General features: G+C 49.2%; 1 protein-coding gene across 2 annotated transcripts in view; it reads left to right on the plus strand.

The window, feature by feature from the left end:
* The first annotated feature begins 259 nt into the window (after positions 1–259).
* fam78ab (family with sequence similarity 78 member Ab) overlaps positions 260–18,934 on the plus strand; it is a 37,265-nt gene continuing 18,590 nt past the window's right edge. The window contains exons 1-2 of one of the 2 annotated variants that reach the window (XM_072488802.1): positions 1,004–1,127; positions 17,211–17,334. In XM_072488802.1, the coding sequence (XP_072344903.1) occupies positions 17,213–17,334 (122 nt within the window). In that variant the 5' untranslated portion in view covers positions 1,004–1,127; positions 17,211–17,212. Of the gene's footprint in view, positions 1,128–17,210; positions 17,335–18,934 lie in introns of both variants that reach the window. The other variant, XM_072488801.1, reaches the window with a different exon arrangement.

Genomic DNA, 18,934 nt, shown 5'->3' on the forward strand with positions numbered 1-18,934 from the left:
GACAGAGACAGGGGCAGTGACAGGGACAGAGACAGTGACAGTGACAGAGACAGTGACAGGGACAGAGACAGGGACAGTGACAGAGACAGAGACAGAGACAGTGACAGAGACAGAGACATGGAATGGGGCCCCCGGCACGACCTAATGGCCATCCCTGAGCTGGAAGGAGGAGTGATAGTTGAGTTAGTGTGAAAGCTGAGGCAGGATGTATGTGTGGGACAGTACAGGCAGGGGGGGGGGGGGGGGGGGTGGCCAGGGGACAGGCTGCAGGGCAGGCAGCCAGCATTGGGAGGCAGAGCACTGGGACCAGCAGCTGGGAGCCCCGGCACCTGCACAAGGAATAATTTGCGGCTGGTTCTTGGATTTTACAGGAGAGAGAGAGCCTGCCCGGGGAGAGAGGTGAAGATTTTCCCTTCGTCTGTGTGTGTGTGTCTGAGTCTGTGTGTGGCTGTGAGTGTGTGTCTGGGTGAGTGTGAATGTGTGTGTCTGTGTGTGTGTATCTGGGTGAGTGTGAATGTGTGTGTCTGGGTGAGTGTGAATGTGTGTGTCTGGGTGAGTGTGTGTCTGGGCGAGTGTGAATGTGTGTGTCTGGGTGAGTGTGTGTCTGGGTGAGTGTGTGTCTGGGTGAGTGTGGGGGTGGGTGAGTGTGTCTGGGTGAGTGTGAATGTGTGTGTCTGGGTGAGTGTGTGTCTGGGTGAGTGTGTGTGTCTGGGTGAGTGTGTGTCTGGGTGAGTGTGAGTGTGTGTGTCTGGGTGAGTGTGGGGGTGGGGGGGGCGGTGTTGGGCTCAGGCGCTGAGCTCAATGTTTCGCTTTGTGACCTGGGGTCTGCTGTGTGGCTGCCTCCTCGCCCTCCTGCCCGGAGCTATGGGTTGTATTAACAGCCTGGTCTGCAAACCCCGGCTCTGCCGCGACTCCATCTGCATCAAGGATATCTCAGCCACCATCGACAGCAGCCCCACGGTGATTGACGAGAGCTCAGACATCGTGCTGCGCTACCGGACCCCCCACTTCCGAGCCACGGCCAGGGTCTGTGTCCCCCCCATCCTCAGGGCGGAGACCTGGGTGATCGGCTGGATTCAAGCCTGCAACTACATGGAGTTTCACAACATGTACGGGGACCTGGGCAGGTGAGTATGTGGCAGTGAGGGGGGCATGTCTGTGATTGGGAGGGGAGCATATTTGTGTGTGTGTGTGGGGGGGGGGGGGGGGGTGTTACTGGGGAGGGGGGATTGGCAGGGACATCAACCCCTACCGGAGGCTCACTGGCAAAGGGTCAGTGTGCAAGTGTGTATGTGTGTGTCAGTGAGTGTGTGTGTCAGTAATTGTGTCAGTGAGTGACTGTCAGTGAATGTGACTGTCAGTGAGTGTGGGTGTCAGTAAGTGTGTGTTAGTGAGTGTGTGTTAGTGAGTGTGTCAGTAATTGTTGTGTCAGTAATTGTGTTAGTGAGCGTGAGTCAGTGAGTGTGTCAGTGAGTGTGGGTGTCAGTAATTGTGTCAGTGAGTGTGACTGTCAGTGAGTGTGACTATCAGTGAGTGTGGGTGTTAATGATTGTGGGTGTCAGTGAGTGTGGGTGTCAGTGAGTGTGTGTGTCAGTAATTGTGTCAGTGAGTGACTGTCAGTGAGTGTCAGTAAGTGTGCGTCAGTGAGTGTGTGTTAGTGAGTGTGTCAGTAATTGTTGTGTCAGTAATTGTGTTAGTGAGCGTGACAGTCAGTGAGTGTGTCAGTGAGTGTGTGTGTCAGTAATTGTGTCTGAGTGTGACTGTCAGTGAGTGTGACTGTCAGTGAGTGTGTGTGTCAGTGAGTGTGGGTGTTAATGATTGTGGGTGTCAGTGAGTGTGGGTGTTAGTGAGTGTGTGTCAGTGAGTGTGTGTATCAGTGAGTGTGTCAGTAAGTGTGTGTCAGTGAGTGTGACTGACAGTGAGTGTGTGTCAGTGAGTGTGTGTCAGTGAGTGTGACTGTCAGTGTGTGTGGGTGTTAATGATTGTGGGTGTCAGTGAGTGTGGATGTTAGTGAGTGTGTGTGTCAGTGTGTGTGTGTGTGTGTATGTGTCAGTGAGTGTATGTGTGTCAGTGAGTGTGTGTGTTAGTGTGTGTATCAGTGAGTGTGGGTCAGTGAGTGTGTGTGTCAGTCTGTCTGAGTATGTGTCAGTGAGTGTGTCAGTGAGTGTGTGTGTCAGTAATTGTGTCTGAGTGTGACTGTCAGTGAGTGTGACTGTCAGTGAGTGTGTGTGTCAGTGAGTGTGGGTGTTAATGATTGTGGGTGTCAGTGAGTGTGGGTGTTAGTGAGTGTGTGTCAGTGAGTGTGTGTATCAGTGAGTGTGTCAGTAAGTGTGTGTCAGTGAGTGTGACTGACAGTGAGTGTGTGTCAGTGAGTGTGTGTCAGTGAGTGTGACTGTCAGTGTGTGTGGGTGTTAATGATTGTGGGTGTCAGTGAGTGTGGATGTTAGTGAGTGTGTGTGTCAGTGTGTGTGTGTGTGTGTATGTGTCAGTGAGTGTATGTGTGTCAGTGAGTGTGTGTGTTAGTGTGTGTATCAGTGAGTGTGGGTCAGTGAGTGTGTGTGTCAGTCTGTCTGAGTATGTGTCAGTGAGTGTGTCAGTAAGTGTGCGTGACAATAAGTGTGTGTCAATGTGTGTTTATGTGTGTATCAGTAATTGTGTCAGTGTGTGTATGATTGTATCAGTGTATGTGAACATGCGTCAGTGTGAATGTGTGTCAGGGTGTGTGTTTGAGTGTGTGCCAGGTTGTGAGTGCGAGTGTATCAGTGAGTGTCCGTGTCAGTGATTGTGCCAGGGTGTGTGTGTGGGGGGGTGGGGGGTGTATGTGAGCCTGTGTGCTTCATAGAATCCCTACAGTGCAGAAGGATGCCATTCGGCCCATCGACCCACTGAAGGAGCACCCCACCCAGGCCCACGGGCCGGCAATACCCCGTAACCCCACCTAACCTTTCTTTGCAATTTATCATGGCCAATCCACCTTACCTGGGCATCTTTGGACTGTGGGAGGAAACGGGAGCACCCGGAGGAAACCCACATAGATACTGGGAGAACATGCAAACTCCACACTGAGTTTGTGTGAATGAGTGTGTGTGTGTGTGTGGGTCAGGATTTGTGTGTGTCAGTGTTTGGGTCAGGGTGTATGGGAGTCTGTCAGTATGTGTGTCTCAATATGCATGTGTCAGCGTGTGTGTGTGTATGTGTATATGTATGAAAGGATGTGTGTATTTTTGTGAGTGCTTGTGTGTGTAAGTGCCAGTGCATGTGTGTGTGTCAGTGTATTAGATTGTGTGTCAGTGAGTTTATATGTCTGTGTATGTGTGTGTGAGTGTTTGTGTGTCAGTGAGTGTATATGTCTGTGTTTGTGTGTCAGCGAGTGTATATGTCTGTATGTGTGTGTGTGTGTTTGTGTGTCAGTGAGTGTATATGTCTGTGTATGTGTGTGTGTGTTTGTGTGTCAGTGAGTGTATATGTTTGTGTAAGTGTGTGTGTGAGTGTTTGTCTGCAAGTGAGTGTATATGTCTGTATGTGTGTGTGTGTGTGAGTGTTTGTGTGTCAGTGAGTGTGTCAGTGTAGTGTATATGTTTGTGTTTGTGTGTCAGTGAGTTTATATGTCTGTGTATGTGTGTGTGAGTGTTTGTGTGTCAGTGAGTGTATATGTTTGTGTAAGTGTGTGTGTGAGTGTTTGTGTGTCAGTGAGTGTATATGTCTGTATGTGTGTGTGTGTGTGAGTGTTTGTGTGTCAGTGAGTGTATATGTCTGTGTATGTGTGTGTGTGAGTGTTTGTGTGCCAGTGAGTGTATATGTTTGTGTAAGTGTGTGTGTGAGTGTTTGTGTGCCAGTGAGTGTATATGTCTGTATGTGTGTGTGTGTGTGTGTGTTTGTGTGTCAGTGAGTGTATATGTTTGTGTAAGTGTGTGTGTGAGTGTTTGTGTGCCAGTGAGTGTATATGTCTGTATGTGTGTGTGTGTGTGTTTGTGTGTCAGTGAGTGTGTATGTGTGTGTGTGAGTGTTTGTGTGTCAGTGAGTGTGTGAGTGTTTGTGTGTCAGTGAGTGTGTATGTGTGTGTGTGTGTGTTTATGGAATGGAGGGGGGCAATTGGGAGGAAGTTCAGCCGGTCAGGGCCGAGCGCGGAAGAGCAGGTTGTGCTTTGATCTCCCTCCACTGTTAACTGTGCATCATAGGGTAGAACTTAACTTAAATGAAATGCATCTTGATCTCCAGATCTGGAACCAGGACTGGCCTGGGCGGTTTAATACACTCTGGAGCAGGACAGTGTTGCTGAATTTGCAGATATAGCCCTGCTCCCATGTTACACGATCACTCCAGTGAGGGTGTAAAGGATAGTTGCTTGGAATGTGTCTAATTTCATTGCCATTCTCAAACTTACAGCAACTCGGCCTCCCATACCTGGACTTGTGTTCCTGTTACTCAAAATGATTTATAAATATATTAAGGTATAATTCCAGCAAATAGTGACTCTCAAAGTCTATTCCTGCTTAATGATCATGTAGAGTGATGCACTGACTTGAGTAGCTTACCGCCAGATATTGGAATAGGTACGAAAGAAGATTTATTCTGCATTATGTATATAGCCGTTTGTAACATGAACAATCAGTGTGATATACAGAGACACAAACCTATCAGAATTTGTCACAGCCCATTCCATGTATTAACCACATGTTACATACTGTCACAGTACAATCCCAGTAAAGACAGTGTGACAGTTACAGTCACAATACAATCCCAGTATAGACAGTATGATAGATACAGTCACAATACAATCTCAGTACACAGTGTGGTAGATGCAGTCACAGTAAAATCCCAGCATAGACAGTGTGATAGATACAGTCACAATACATTCTCAGTATAGACACTGATAGATACAGTCACAATACAACCTAGTATAGACACTGATGGATACAGTCACAATACAATCTCAGTACACACAGTGTGATAGATACAGTCACAATACAATCCCAGTATAGACAGTGTGATAGATACAGTCACAATACAATCCCAGTATTGACAGTGTGATAAATACAGTCACAATACAATCCCAGTATAGACAGTATGATAGATACAGTCACAAGGGGCAGCACGGTAGCATTGTGGATAGCACAATTGCTTCACAGCTCCAGGGTACCAGGTTCGATTCCGGCTTGGGTCACTGTCTGTGCGGAGTCTGCACATCCTCCCCGTGTGTGCGTGGGTTTCCTCCGGGTGCTCCGGTTTCCTCCCACAGTCCAAAGATGTGCAGGTTAGGTGGATTGGCCATGGTAAATTGCCCTTAGTGTCCAAAATTGCTCTTAGTGTTGGGTGGGGTTACTGGGTTATGGGGATGGGGATAGGGTGGAGGTGTTGACCTTGGGTAGGGTGCTCTTTCTAAGAGCCGGTGAAGACTCGATGGGCCGAATGGCCTCCTTCTGCACTGTAAATTCTATGAAAACAATACAATCTCAGTACACAGTGTGGTAGATGCAGTCACAGTAAAATCCCATCATAGACAGTGTGATAGATACAGTCACACTACATTCTCAGTATAGACACTGATAGATACAGCCACAATACAATCTAGTATAGACACTGATTGATACAGTCACAATAAAATCTCAGTATAGACAGTGTGATAGATACAGTCACAATACAATCTCAGTACACACAGTGTGATAGATACCGTCACAATACAATCTCACTGTAGACAGTGTGATAGATACTGTCACAATTCAATCCCAGGGTAGACAGTGTGATAAATACAGTCACAATACAATCCCAGGGTAGACAGTGTGATAGATACAGCCACAATACAATCCCAATATAGACAGTGTGATAGATACAGTCACAATACAATCTCAGTGTAGACAGTGTGATAGATACAGTCACAATACAATCCCAGGGTAGACAGTGTGATAGATACAGTCACAATACAATCTCAGTACACATAGTGTGATAGATAGTCACAATACAATCTCAGTATAGACAATGTGATAGATACAGTCACAATACAATCCCAATATAGACAGTGTGATAGATACAGTCACAATACAATCCCAGGGTAGACAGTGTGATAGATACAGTCACAATACAATCTCAGTACACATAGTGTGATAGTCACAATACAATCTCAGTATAGACAGTGTGATAGATACAGTCACAATTCAATCCCGGGGTAGACCGTGTGATAGATACAGTCACAATACAATCCCAATATAGACAGTGTGATAGATACAGTCACAATACAATCCCAGGGTAGACAGTGTGATAGATACAGTCACAATACAATCTCAGTACACATAGTGTGATAGTCACAATACAATCTCAGTATAGACAGTGTGATAGATACAGTCACAATACAATCCCAAGGTAGACAGTTTGATAGATACAGTCACAATACAATCTCAGTATAGATACTGATATATACTGATATATACAGTCACAATACAATCTCAGTATACAGTGTGAGATACAGTCACAATACAATCTCAGTATAGACACTGATAAATACAGTCACAATGCAATCTCAGTATAGACAGTGTGATAGATACAGTCACAGCCTTCATGGAACTACATAGTCTTACATCGGATTTAAAGCACTCAAACCCGACCATTCTGCCCATCTGGTCTGGGCTAGTGTTCATGTACCACAGAAACAATCTCCCCTTCTACTTTATCTGACATCAGCATTTCCTACTATTCCTTTCACCCTCATCTGTTTACCTAGTTTCCGTTCAATACATCTGTAATATTCATCTCAACCACTCGCCGTGCGATAGAGCTCTGCGTTCTCATCACTCACTGGCTAAAGAAGTTTCTCCTGGATTCCTGATTGGAATTATGAGTGACCCTCACACATTATTACGCACACAGTGAGTGGTTAGGGTCTGGGATGCTCTCCCTGACAGTGCAATGGAGGCAGATTCTAAAGGGGAATTGGATTGTTATCTGAAAAGGAAGTATGTGAAGAGTTATGGGGAGAATGCGAGGGAATTGTTCATTTCGAGATCCAGTGCAGCCACGATTGGTCGAACAGAATTCTCCTGCAGGGTAGAAATTCTGTGATTAGCTGTCTCTCGCTCTGGTTTCCCCCTCAAGCGACTCTGTGACACGTCCCCTGGTTAGTGGTCATGTTCTGACCTTGGTCGCGAGCCCACTATGTGGTATCTCACCAAAGGACTTAGCGACATCTAATGCATCTACTGCAGTTCCCTTCTGGAATCATAGAATCCCTACAGTGCAGAAGGAGGCCATTCAGCCCATCAAGTCTGCACCGACCCTGTGAAAGAGGACCCTACCTAGGCCCAATCCCCCATCCTTTCCCCGTAAACCCAGTAAACTTTGGACACTAAGGGCAATTTGACATGGCCAATCCGAGGACAACACGGTGGCGCAGTGGTTAGCACTGGGACTATGGCGCTGAGGACCCGGGTTCGAATCCCGGCCCTGGGTCACTGTCCATGTGGAGTTTGCACATTCTCCCCATGTCTGCGTGGGTTTCACCCCCACAACCCAAAGATGTGCAGGGTAGGTGGATTGGCCACGCTAAATTGCCCCTTAATTGGAAAAAAAATAATTGGGTACTCTAAATTTATTTTAGAAAAAGAGAAAAAAAACATGGCCAATCCACCCAACCTGCAGCACGGTAGCATTGTGGTTAGCACAATTGCTTCACAGCTCCAGGGTCCCAGGTTCGATTCCGGCTTGGGTCACTGTCTGTGCGGAGTCTGCACATCCTCCCCGTGTGTGCGTGGGTTTCCTCCGGGTGCTCCGGTTTCCTCCCACAGTCCAAAGATGTGCAGGTTAGGTGGATTGGCCATGATAAATTGCCCTGGGTAGGGTGCTCTTTCCAAGAGCCGGTGCAAACTCAATGGGCCGAATGGCCTCCTTCTGCACTGTAAATTCTATGATAACTATGATAACTGCACGTCTTTGGACTGTACTTTCTATTACTTATCAAAATCATTGATAAAATGATGATACATACAGTAATAACAGTTCCCTGTGTATCTAGTGGATATACACAATCACATAGTTCCTTTTTAAGTAGTGCAACTTAATTTAGATCATTAATGCTCAGTTCCACCCCCTTGATCATGTACATCCTTTCCTCACATTTTTCATTGGCCGTTACTGCTGTTACACCCTCATCGTACCCTCGGTAAACAAGGCCATCAAAAAGCAAACAAAGTACTGGGTTTAATTTGGAGAGAGCTAGAATTGAAAAGCAGAGAAGTTATTTTAATCCTGTGTCCAATCTTTGTGAGACCGCACTTGGAATGACTGTGAACAGTTCTGGTCTTCATATTACAAGGAAAGGTTACAGAGGCACTGGAGGCTGACTGTGCAAAATGCAACGTTATATCTTCGCTGGGTTAGAAACCTGACTCAGTAGCACAGGCGTTACCTCCAGCCACATCAACGTGGGATCTGATCAGATAGCAAGTTCCTGACACAGGCTTCCTCACTTGTTGAAGCAGAGAGAGGCAGAGGGCACTGTGAGAAGGAACCAGTTCCATCCAAATCTGCTCGGAAGCCTGGCAGTAACACAAGCTCCACGTGGGCAGCACGGTAGCACAGTGATTAACACTGTTGCTTCACAGCGCCAGGGTCCCAGGTTCGATTCCCGGCTTGGGTCACTGTCTGTGCGGAGTCTGCACGCTCTCCCCATGTCTGCGGGGGTTTCCTCCGGGAGCTCCGGTTTCCTCCCACAAGTCCCGAAAGACGTGCTGTTAGGTAATTTGGACATTCTGAATTCACCCTCTGTGTACCCGAACAGGCGCCGGAGTGTGGCGAAGAGAGGATTTTCATAGTAACTTCATTGCAGTAACATTGTAAAGATACAACTCAATCTTGTGGGTCTAGGGAACAAAAGTTTGGATTTTGAAAAAATGCTGGTCTCTGAGTGTCTCAACAACCCCCCCCCCGCCCCCCCCCCCGCAAGCCCGCATGTTGGTCAAACAACTTTACCCTCATCAACAATCTGTTGCAGTTCAAGTCCAACAGACTCTTTCCAGGATGGCACGGTGGTTAGCAATGTTGCTTCACAGCTCCAGGGACCCGGGTTCAATTCCAGCCTCCGATGGCTTCACTTTCTCCCCGTATCCGCGTGGGTTTCCTCCGGGCGCTCCAGTTTCCTCCCACAGTCCAAAGATGTGCAGGCTCAGTGGATTGGGCAGGCTAAGTTATCCCTTAGTGTCCACAAGGTGGGGTTACGGGGTTAAGGTGAGGGTGGGGGTGTGGTCCCTCTTTCGGAGGATCAGTGCAGACTCAGTCAGTCAAATTGCCTTCCTCTGCACGGTAGGGATGCCATGCCCGCTAGGAACGCTACTCAGCCTGGAGAATGAGTCCAAATCCAGGATTGTGCTTTCCTGACTCCTAAATTCCCAAGATCCTAGAAAATCCAAGTTTCATTTCTCCAGCACCCTTCTTGTCCACAGGACGTCTCAACGTGTTTCACAGTTGATGCAGTACTTTGGAAGTGGAGTTGTGGAGGGAATTGTGCCAGTTTATTTCCACAACCAATTAATCAGCATTGGAGGTGTGTGAGAATACATTTTAACCAGGATTCTCAAGGAGATGGTACATAATACGAATGCCATTGGACTAGCCAAAAATCCAGGCTAACGTTTTTGGATTTGGGTTCAAGTCCCATCACGGCAGCTGGTTGCATTTCTTTTAAAAAAGAAAAAAATTTAGAGTACTAAATTCTTTTTTTCTTCCAATTAAGGGGCAATTTAGTGTGTCCAATCCACCGACCCTGCACATCTTTTCGGTTGTGTGGGTGAGACCCACGCAGACACGGGGAGAATTTGCAAACTCCACACGGACAGTGACCCAGGGCCGGGATGCAAACCGGGTCCTCAGCGCTGCGAAGCAACAGTGCTAACCACTGCGCCAGCCGGTTGAATTTCAATTCAGTTAATAAATCTGCAAGCTAAACCTGGTCTCAGCAACAGTGACCGCGAAATTACCATCGATGGTCATAAAAACCCACTGGCGCAGTGGGTTAGCACCGCGGCCTCACGGCGCCGAGGTCCCGGGTTCGATCCCGGCTCTGGGTCACTGTCCGTGTGGAGTTTGCACGTTCTCCCCGTGTTTGCGTGGGGTTTCGCCCCCACAACCCAAAGATGTGCAGAGTAGGTGGATTGGCCACGCTAAATTGCCGCTTAATTGGAAAAAAATGAATAGTACTCTAAAAAGACATTTAAAAAAAAGAATAAATAAATAAATTAAAAAAATTAAAACCAATCTGGTTCACTGAAAATCTGCCGTCCTTACGTGGTTTGGCCTACTTCTGAGCCACTGCCATGTGGTTGAATCTGAGATGGCCGAGCAAGCCACTCAATTTGAAGGCAATTAGGGATGGGCAACGAATGGCCTTGGTAGCGACTGACCGTTTTTCAGTTAGTGCCGTGACCATCTCCATCATTGACCTTGTATCAGGTTAGTGTCTCATTAGAAAGACAGGGCAGCGCTACCCAGGACTGTCAGGAAAGAACTTGCATTTATCTACCTTCCTCAGGACATCCCAAAGTGACTTATCGCCAAGGAAGTATTTTTGAAGTGTAGTCTCTGTGGAGGTGTAGGACGTGCTGCAGCCAATTGATGCACAGTAAGCTCCCACAAACTGGTCATCTGTTTTTTTTTAGTGATGCTGCTTTAAAGGAGAAATGTTGATCAGGACACCGGGGACAACTCACCTGCTCTTCAAATTGTACCTCATGGGATTTTCTATGTCCATTTGAAAGTAAGCAGAGGGGCCAATCATCCAAAAGCGCGGCATTCCCTCAGTACTGACCCTCTGACAGTGCGGCATTCCCTCAGTACTGACCCTCTGACAGTGCAGCACTCCCTCAGTACTGACCCTCTGACAGTGCAGCACTCCCTCAGTACTGACCCTCTGACAGTGCAGCACTCCCTCAGTACTGACCCTCTGACAGTGCAGGGCTCCCTCAGTACTGACCCTCTGACAGTGCGGCATTCCCTCAGTACTGACCCTCTGACAGTGCGGCACTCCCTCAGTACTGACCCTCTGACAGTGCGGCACTCCCTCAGCACTGACCCTCTGACAGTGCAGCACTCACTCAGTACTGACCCTCTGACAGTGCAGCACTCCCTCAGTACTGACCCTCTGACAGTGCGGCACTCCCTCAGCACTGACCCTCTGACAGTGCGGCACTCCCTCAGTACCGACCCTCTGACAGTGTGGCACTCCCTCAGTACTGACCCTCTGACAGTGCGGCACTCCCTCAGCACTGACCCTCTGACAGTGCGGCACTCCCTCAGCACTGACCCTCTAACAGTGCAGCACTCCCTCAGTACTGACCCTCTGACAGTGCGGCACTCCCTCAGTACTGACCCTCTGACAGTGCGGCACTCCCTCAGCACTGACCCTCTGACAGTGCAGCACTCCCTCAGTACTGACCCTCTGACAGTGCAGCACTCCCTCAGTACTGACCCTCTGACAGTGCAGGGCTCCCTCAGTACTGACCCTCTGACAGTGCGGCATTCCCTCAGTACTGACCCTCTGACAGTGCGGCACTCCCTCAGTACTGACCCTCTGACAGTGCGGCACTCCCTCAGCACTGACCCTCTGACAGTGCAGCACTCACTCAGTACTGACCCTCTGACAGTGCAGCACTCCCTCAGTACTGACCCTCTGACAGTGCGGCACTCCCTCAGCACTGACCCTCTGACAGTGCGGCACTCCCTCAGTACCGACCCTCTGACAGTGTGGCACTCCCTCAGTACTGACCCTCTGACAGTGCGGCACTCCCTCAGCACTGACCCTCTGACAGTGCGGCACTCCCTCAGCACTGACCCTCTAACAGTGCAGCACTCCCTCAGTACTGACCCTCTGACAGTGCGGCACTCCCTCAGTACTGACCCTCTGACAGTGCGGCACTCCCTCAGCACTGACCCTCTGACAGTGCGGCACTCCCTCAGCACTGACCCTCTAACAGTGCAGCACACTCTCAGTACTGACCCTCTGACAGTGCGGCACTCCCTCAGTACTGACCCTCTGACAGTGCAGCACTCCGTCAGTACTGACCCTCTGACAGTGCAGCACTCCCTCAGTACTGACCCTCTGACAGTGCAGCACTCCCTCAGTACTGACCCTCTGACAGTGCGGCACTCCCTCAGTACTGACCCTCTGACAGTGCAGCACTCCCTCAGTACTGACCCTCTGACAGTGCGGCACTCCCTCAGTACTGACCCTCTGACAGTGCAGCACTCCCTCAGTACTGACCCTCTGACAGTGCAGCACTCCCTCAGTACTGACCCTCTGACAGTGCAGCACTCCCTCAGTACTGACCCTCTGACAGTGCAGCACTCTCTCATTACTGACCTTCTGACAGTGTAGCACTCCCGCAGTACTGACCCTCTGACAGTGCAGCGCTCCCTCAGTACTGACCCTCTGACAGTGCAGCACTCCCTCAGTACTGACCCTCTGACAGTGCAGCACTCCCTCAGTACTGACCCTCTGACAGTGCGGCACTCCCTCAGTACTGACCCTCTGACAGTGCGGCACTCCCTCAGTACTGACCCTCTGACAGTGCAGCACTCCCTCAGTACTGACCCTCTGACAGTGCAGCACTCCCTCAGTACTGACCCTCTGACAGTGCGGCACTCCCTCAGTACTGACCCTCTGACAGTGCGGCGCTCCCTCAGTACTGACGCTCTGACAGTGCAGCGCTCCCTCAGTGCTGACCCTCTGACAGTGCAGCACTCCCTCAGTACTGACCCTCTGACAGTGCAGCACTCCCTCAGTACTGACCCTCTGACAGTGCAGCGCTCCCTCAGTACTGACCCTCTGACAGTGCAGCACTCCCTCAGTACTGACCCTCTGACAGTGCAGCACACCCTCAGTACTGACCCTCTGACAGTGCAGCACTCCCTCAGTACTGACCCTCTGACAGTGCAGCACTCCCTTAGTACTGACCCTCTGACAGTGCAGCACTCCCTCAGTACTGACCCTCTGACAGTGCAGCACTCCCTCAGTACTGACCCTCTGACAGTGCAGCACTCCCTCAGTACTGACCCTCTGACAGTGCAGCACTCTCTCTGTAGTGCACTCCGATTGTCAGCCTAGATGTTCTCTCCAGAGTCTGGGGTGGGACTCAGAAACTCATTAGCGGGATTCTCCGAGTCCCCGTGCCCAAAGCGGCTCGGCGCGGGGGTGGAGAATGGGCCGTCAGACCCGCGATCGGGTCCGAAGCCTTCCCGAGATTCTCCGCGGACTGGAGAGTCGCTGCCAGTCGCGTGAGCGCGGTCGGTGCGGCGCTGGTCGGTGGCCATTGAAAGAGGCTCCCGCGCCGATTCACCGCCGGCAGCTGGCCGCGTTCCCGTCGGCCTGGCTCTAACATGGATCCACCTGGCGGGTACTCGGCGTGGCAGCTGCCACGGCCGCCCTGGTGGGGGGGTGGGGGGCGGGGGGGGGGGGGATCCGTCACCAGGCGTGTCCTCCGGGCCAGTGTTCGGATCGGGGGCCACCAATCAGCGAGCGGGCTCTGCCGGGGGGGCTATTTTGTGGGGGCCAGCTTGCTGTGTGGGTCCGCCATGTTGCACAGCGCCGCCGCCCGGCGCATGTGCAGGGCCCCGTATTGGCTGCCGGAGTGCGCGGAGCAATCCGGCGCCCTGCTGGCCCCCTTCAGGTAAGTGAATCGCTGGGCCGAGCAGCCCTTGGACGGCAGCATGAAACGCTCCGGTGTTTACGCAGGCGTCAACACTTCGCCCCCCCCCCCCGTTTCATAGAACCCCGGTCATGATCTTCAGGCTCAACGTTTAAATCAACCCTGAGTGTCAGCAGTGGCCGTCGGGCGTGCCTGAAAGTCTCGGGGACGTGTGGGCCGTCCCATGGCTGTTGGACAGACAAACTTTAGTTCACAGAATGAGAGGTGGAAAGAAATGGGAAAGTGGGTGGAGAGGACCATTAAAGCCCAAGCTGCCCGTGCCCCTGACAGAGGACCCAACGTGGTTACCGCAAAGTGTTACCGACCTCAACACGCGATGAGTGCAAAGAATCACATTTGTGAACGCGAGCACTTCACCAGGAGATTAAATGTCATTCCCACAAATCCTAACCCCACAGTTATCAAATCAAATAAATGGAACGATACGAATAATGAGAAATATCAAAATTACAAGATTATAACTCACTTTGTGGAAAGGTTTAATCCTCAATGGATTAATGTAAATTTAAAAATAAACATTCCTGCTGATAGGGTCAGCAGCCACAGGATAGGGATCGGAAATAATTGGCAAAACAATCAGAGGGCACATGTGGAGAACACTTTTACAGAGCGAGTTGTTATGATCTGGAACACACTTCCTGAGAGGGTGAGGGTAACAGATTCCAAACTCGGGGCCGTCAACCAGTTCAATCGGGAATCCGGAAGAAACCTCTTTACCCAGAGAGCGGGGACACCATGGAACTCACTCCCACAGGGAGCGGTTGAGGTGAATAGTATCGATACATTCAAACAGAAGCTGGAAAAACACATGAGGGAGGGAGGAATAGCGGGCTAGGGTGAGACGAAAAAGGGTGGGAAATGCCTCGTGTGGAGCATAAATAGCATGGAGCAGATGGGCCAAATGGCCTGTTTTTTGCCGTACGTTCAATGGCATAGTAACTTTCAATGGGAGCGGGGGTTGGAAAAGAACTTGAAAAGGAAATATTTTTGGGCTCTGGGGAAAAGAGAATGGGGAGTCGATAGATTGGATAGATCTCTCGAAAGAGTCACCAAAGGCTCAATGGTCTGAATGGCCTCCTTTTGCACTGATAAATTCATGAAGTGAATAGAGGAGAATGATGTAAATGGAGGGGTGGTGAAGGGGCCATCTGTGTGTGTGTTTGTGTGTGTGTTTGTGTGTGTGTGTGTGTGTGTGATGCTATAAGCAGGAAACTCTTCCATCATGGTCTGGTACTGCCTGGATTTCTCTCTTCAATGTTTCTGGGGAACATACCATATTCTGCCCAAGGATTCTCCGGACCAAATGTTTTACCCACGGGCGTGGCAGACTAACAGTGATGATTACGTAGTGAGTAAGGTACGGAATGGTCGGCCCAAATAAGCGCCGCCCTTTTTCTAAAACTGACCTCGGGATGCGGGTGTGCCGCAGGACAGGGTGGAACAGGAGGCAGTGGATGATGGGATTGTCCCTAATGGTTAAATTCCATGTGGTGTAGTTTATTTGGACAAGATACCAAATGAAAAACAGACAAAATTGAATAGCCTGCCATCAGCTGGAAGAAAGTGGATTGACGAAGAGGCTGGTGTACTGTCGTGCTCAATGTTTGGACCTCTGTTAGAATCATAGAATTTCTACAGTGCAGGAGGAGGGCATTCGGCCCATTGAGTTTGTACTGGCCCCCTGAAAGAGCACCCTACCAGGCTCACCCCCCTGCTCTGTCCTTGTAACCCCATAACCTGCACATCGTTTTGGACACTAAGGGCAATTTAGCATGGCCAATCCACCTAACCTGCACGTCTTTGGAATGTGGGAGGAAACCGGAGCACCCGGAGGAAACCCACACACACATGGGGAGAAAGTGCAAACTGTACATAGTCACCCGAGGTAGGAATTGAACCTGGGTCCCTGGCGCTGTGAGGTAACATTGCTAACCCTCTTATTTACTGAAATGATTTGGATGCAGAAACCAATTAATAAGATCATAGCAGGAGTAGGCCATTTAGTCCCCTCGAGCTTGCTCTGCAATTCAATTAGATCATGGCTGACTTGTACCTTTCTCCATCTTTGTTCCATATCTTTTGAGAGTCTCCCCCAACAACCTGAGTGTTTGAAAACATGTACAGCCTCCTCGGGGAGGGGGGTTCTGCACTCCTTTGTGTAGAGAATGTGCTTCCTGACCTCACTCTTAAAACATGTTGAGCTCGAATTTTAATTTTGTACCTGACTTTCCCACCCAATCCTGTCCATTCATTCTTTTTTTAAATAAATTTAGAGTACCCAATTATTTTTTTCCAATTAAGGGGCAATTTAGCGTGGCCAATTCACCTACCCTGCACATCTTTGGGTTGTGGGGGTGAGACCCACGCAGACATGGGGAGAATGTGCAAACTCCACACGGACAGTGACCCAGGGCCGGGATTTGAATCCGGGTCCTCAACGCCATAGGCAGCAGTGCTAACCATTGTGCCACGTGCCAGCCCCCTGTCCAATCATTCTAACGTTTTACCAACCTCTATCAGATCACCCCTCAATCTTCGATAGGATATGTAACAGGATTAATTATGGACCATAGGATATAGGAGCAGAATTAGGCCACTCGGCCCATCGAGTCTGCTCCGCCATTCAATCATGGCTGATATTTTTCTCCTCCTCATTCTCCTGTCTTCTCCCCATAACCCCTGATCATTGAGTATGATACTGCCAAATCCACAGCAAGGCAGACAGGAGAAAATCGATTAGGGACGGGGATCCCGGAGAGATATTAAACCCTTTCTGGAAGAATCCAACGATTGATCATTGGGATATTGTGCCGTCCCAGTCGAGGATCTTGACAGCACACTTTGATTCGTCTTCACAATTGTGCCCACCAGATCAAAAAGATGAATAAAAGTATGCATGCTTAACTGGCACGCCATCAGGATGCCCCTACGTGCTTTCGAGCCAATTAAATGTTTCTTGAATTGTTGTAATTTAGACAGTGGTTCCTGAACATTTTTTCAAATAGATTAATTTAAAAAAAAAAATTTAAGAGTACCCAATTTTCTTTTCCAATTAAGGGACGATTTAGCGTAGCCAATGCACATCTTTGGGTTGTGGGGGTGAAACCCTCGCAGACACGGGGAGAATATGCATTTCAAATAGATTAATAATCACTGACTCTCCCCAATTTAAACCATAAATTCCTTGCACATTGACATTTCCCAATTAAGGTTTATTAATGTCCTGTAGGCCCTGCACACAGTGTTTTGCTGTTTAGCAGAGCGAACACTGACGCGATTGGTGATTGCCAATCAGGTAACCCAGCAGTTTCAGCAACTCCGGAATACTTCACCACACGACTCCACTGGGGATGTGGGGTTTGCGGTTTTATTTGTCCATGGGTGTTGCTGGCACAAGCATTTATTGTCCAACTGGGATTTGTGGGAATCGCAGGCATGGTTTTGGGTATAACCCAACTCCTCACCACACTGCTGATATCTCTTCCTCCCTTGTCCACGTCAAACTGTTTTTCTTTCTCTTCGAAGGGATGTGGGCGCCTTTGGCAAACCCAGCATTTGATGCCTCAGTAGCTTGCTCGGCCATTTCAGAGGGGCAGTTAAGATTCAACCACATTGCTGTGGGTGTGGAGTCACATGTAGGCCAGACCGGGTAAGGATGGCAGATTTCCTTCCCTGAAGGGCATTATATAATAATCTTTATAATAATCTTTATTGTCACAAGTAGGCTTACATTAACACTGCAATGAAGTTACTGTGAAAAGTAATGAACCAGATGGATTTTTACGACAAGTGATAATTTACCGAGACTAGCTTTATATCCCGTATTTATTAATTGAATTTTAATTCCATCGCCTGCTGTGGTGGGACTCAAACCTGTGATCTTACAGCATTAGCCTGAACCTCTGGATTATCAGTCCATTACTTCACCATCTACCCTCAATTTGTACACAGCCTAATGTGCAAACATCTCGACCATTGGGAGTCACAGGCCCAGCTGCCATGTTCAGTGACTAAGGTTTGGCTTCCAGGCTCCTGATCAAGGCAGCCTACCCTCTTCCCCAAGCCCTGAAAATCCCTTACCCAGGGTCCTGGGGCCTCTTGCACGCTCGCTCTGGTTTCTCAGTCAGTGTGAAGTTGGTTCCAAATGTTGCCCAAACTGTCGGCTGTGCTGGCTCGCGTAGGAGGGGGCAATTAAAATACAGGCCTGTGCTCAATCCCCACCAAAGCATTTTATCCCGCAGATTCACAGGGAGGTCTCTCGGAAATTTGAGGATGCCAGTTTGAGAAATAGCGATGGAGAAAGCACAGCAGCCAATCTGTAGGCCGCAAATCCTCACAAACAGCAACGTGAAAATGACCAGATAGTCTGTTTTGTGTGATGTTGACTGAGGGATGAATGTTGGCCAGGATACTGGGGAAAATTCCCCAGCTCTTGTTCAAGATGGGATCTTTTACGTCCACTTCAAAGGGCCTCAATTTAATATTTCAGCTGAAAGGTGGCTCCTCGGACAATGCAGCGCTCCCTCAGGACTGGCACCGGAAGCGGCCAGCCTTGCTTGTGATCGTTAACAATTGGGACACAGCTGGCAGACCTGCTAGGAATATTAAAAAACCTACGAGAAGAACATTTTGTGTATTCAGGAGTTTGTCACGGAGAGCAGGAATTATCCCAAAGCAAAAAAAATCAGCAAGCTGTGAGGAACATGTGAAGAAGCTGAATGAGGTGATGGATAGCTCAATAAAGGCTAAAATCACGCAGCAACAAGACAAGGGCACATTCTGCCAAAGCACAACTGGCAGGAATGTCGGCAATTTGGGCTGGTGGATTTTGTTTGTTGATTGATCTGCCATTGAAACGTGGGAACAGAAATAGGCCACTCTTGTCCCTCGGGCCTGTCCCTCCATTCGATTAGGCTTCACAAAAATCTGTCAATCTCAGTCTTAAAGATTTCAAATATTTACCCAGCGAAAGCAGTGAAATATAAAGAGGGGGGGTGAGGGTTACAATATGAATGAGGCCATTTGGGTATGAGAAGAATGAGTTATATGGGCTCAATGTCCTTTCTCTGCCATTGATATTGTTTCCTCGTGTTTGAACGGGCTCTGATCGACAGCCTTACACAGAATAACAGAGACCAGTAGCGGGCCCGGGGGCCACAGGCGGCCCACCTGGGTTCTGAGTGCGGCCCCACGAGACATCTTGTTGACAGTCGCCCGCGCGCAGGGTCACCACATTCCGCTGATTTCCA

Source organism: Scyliorhinus torazame, chromosome 22 (genome assembly GCF_047496885.1).
Source record: "Scyliorhinus torazame isolate Kashiwa2021f chromosome 22, sScyTor2.1, whole genome shotgun sequence".
Taxonomy (NCBI): domain Eukaryota; kingdom Metazoa; phylum Chordata; class Chondrichthyes; order Carcharhiniformes; family Scyliorhinidae; genus Scyliorhinus; species Scyliorhinus torazame.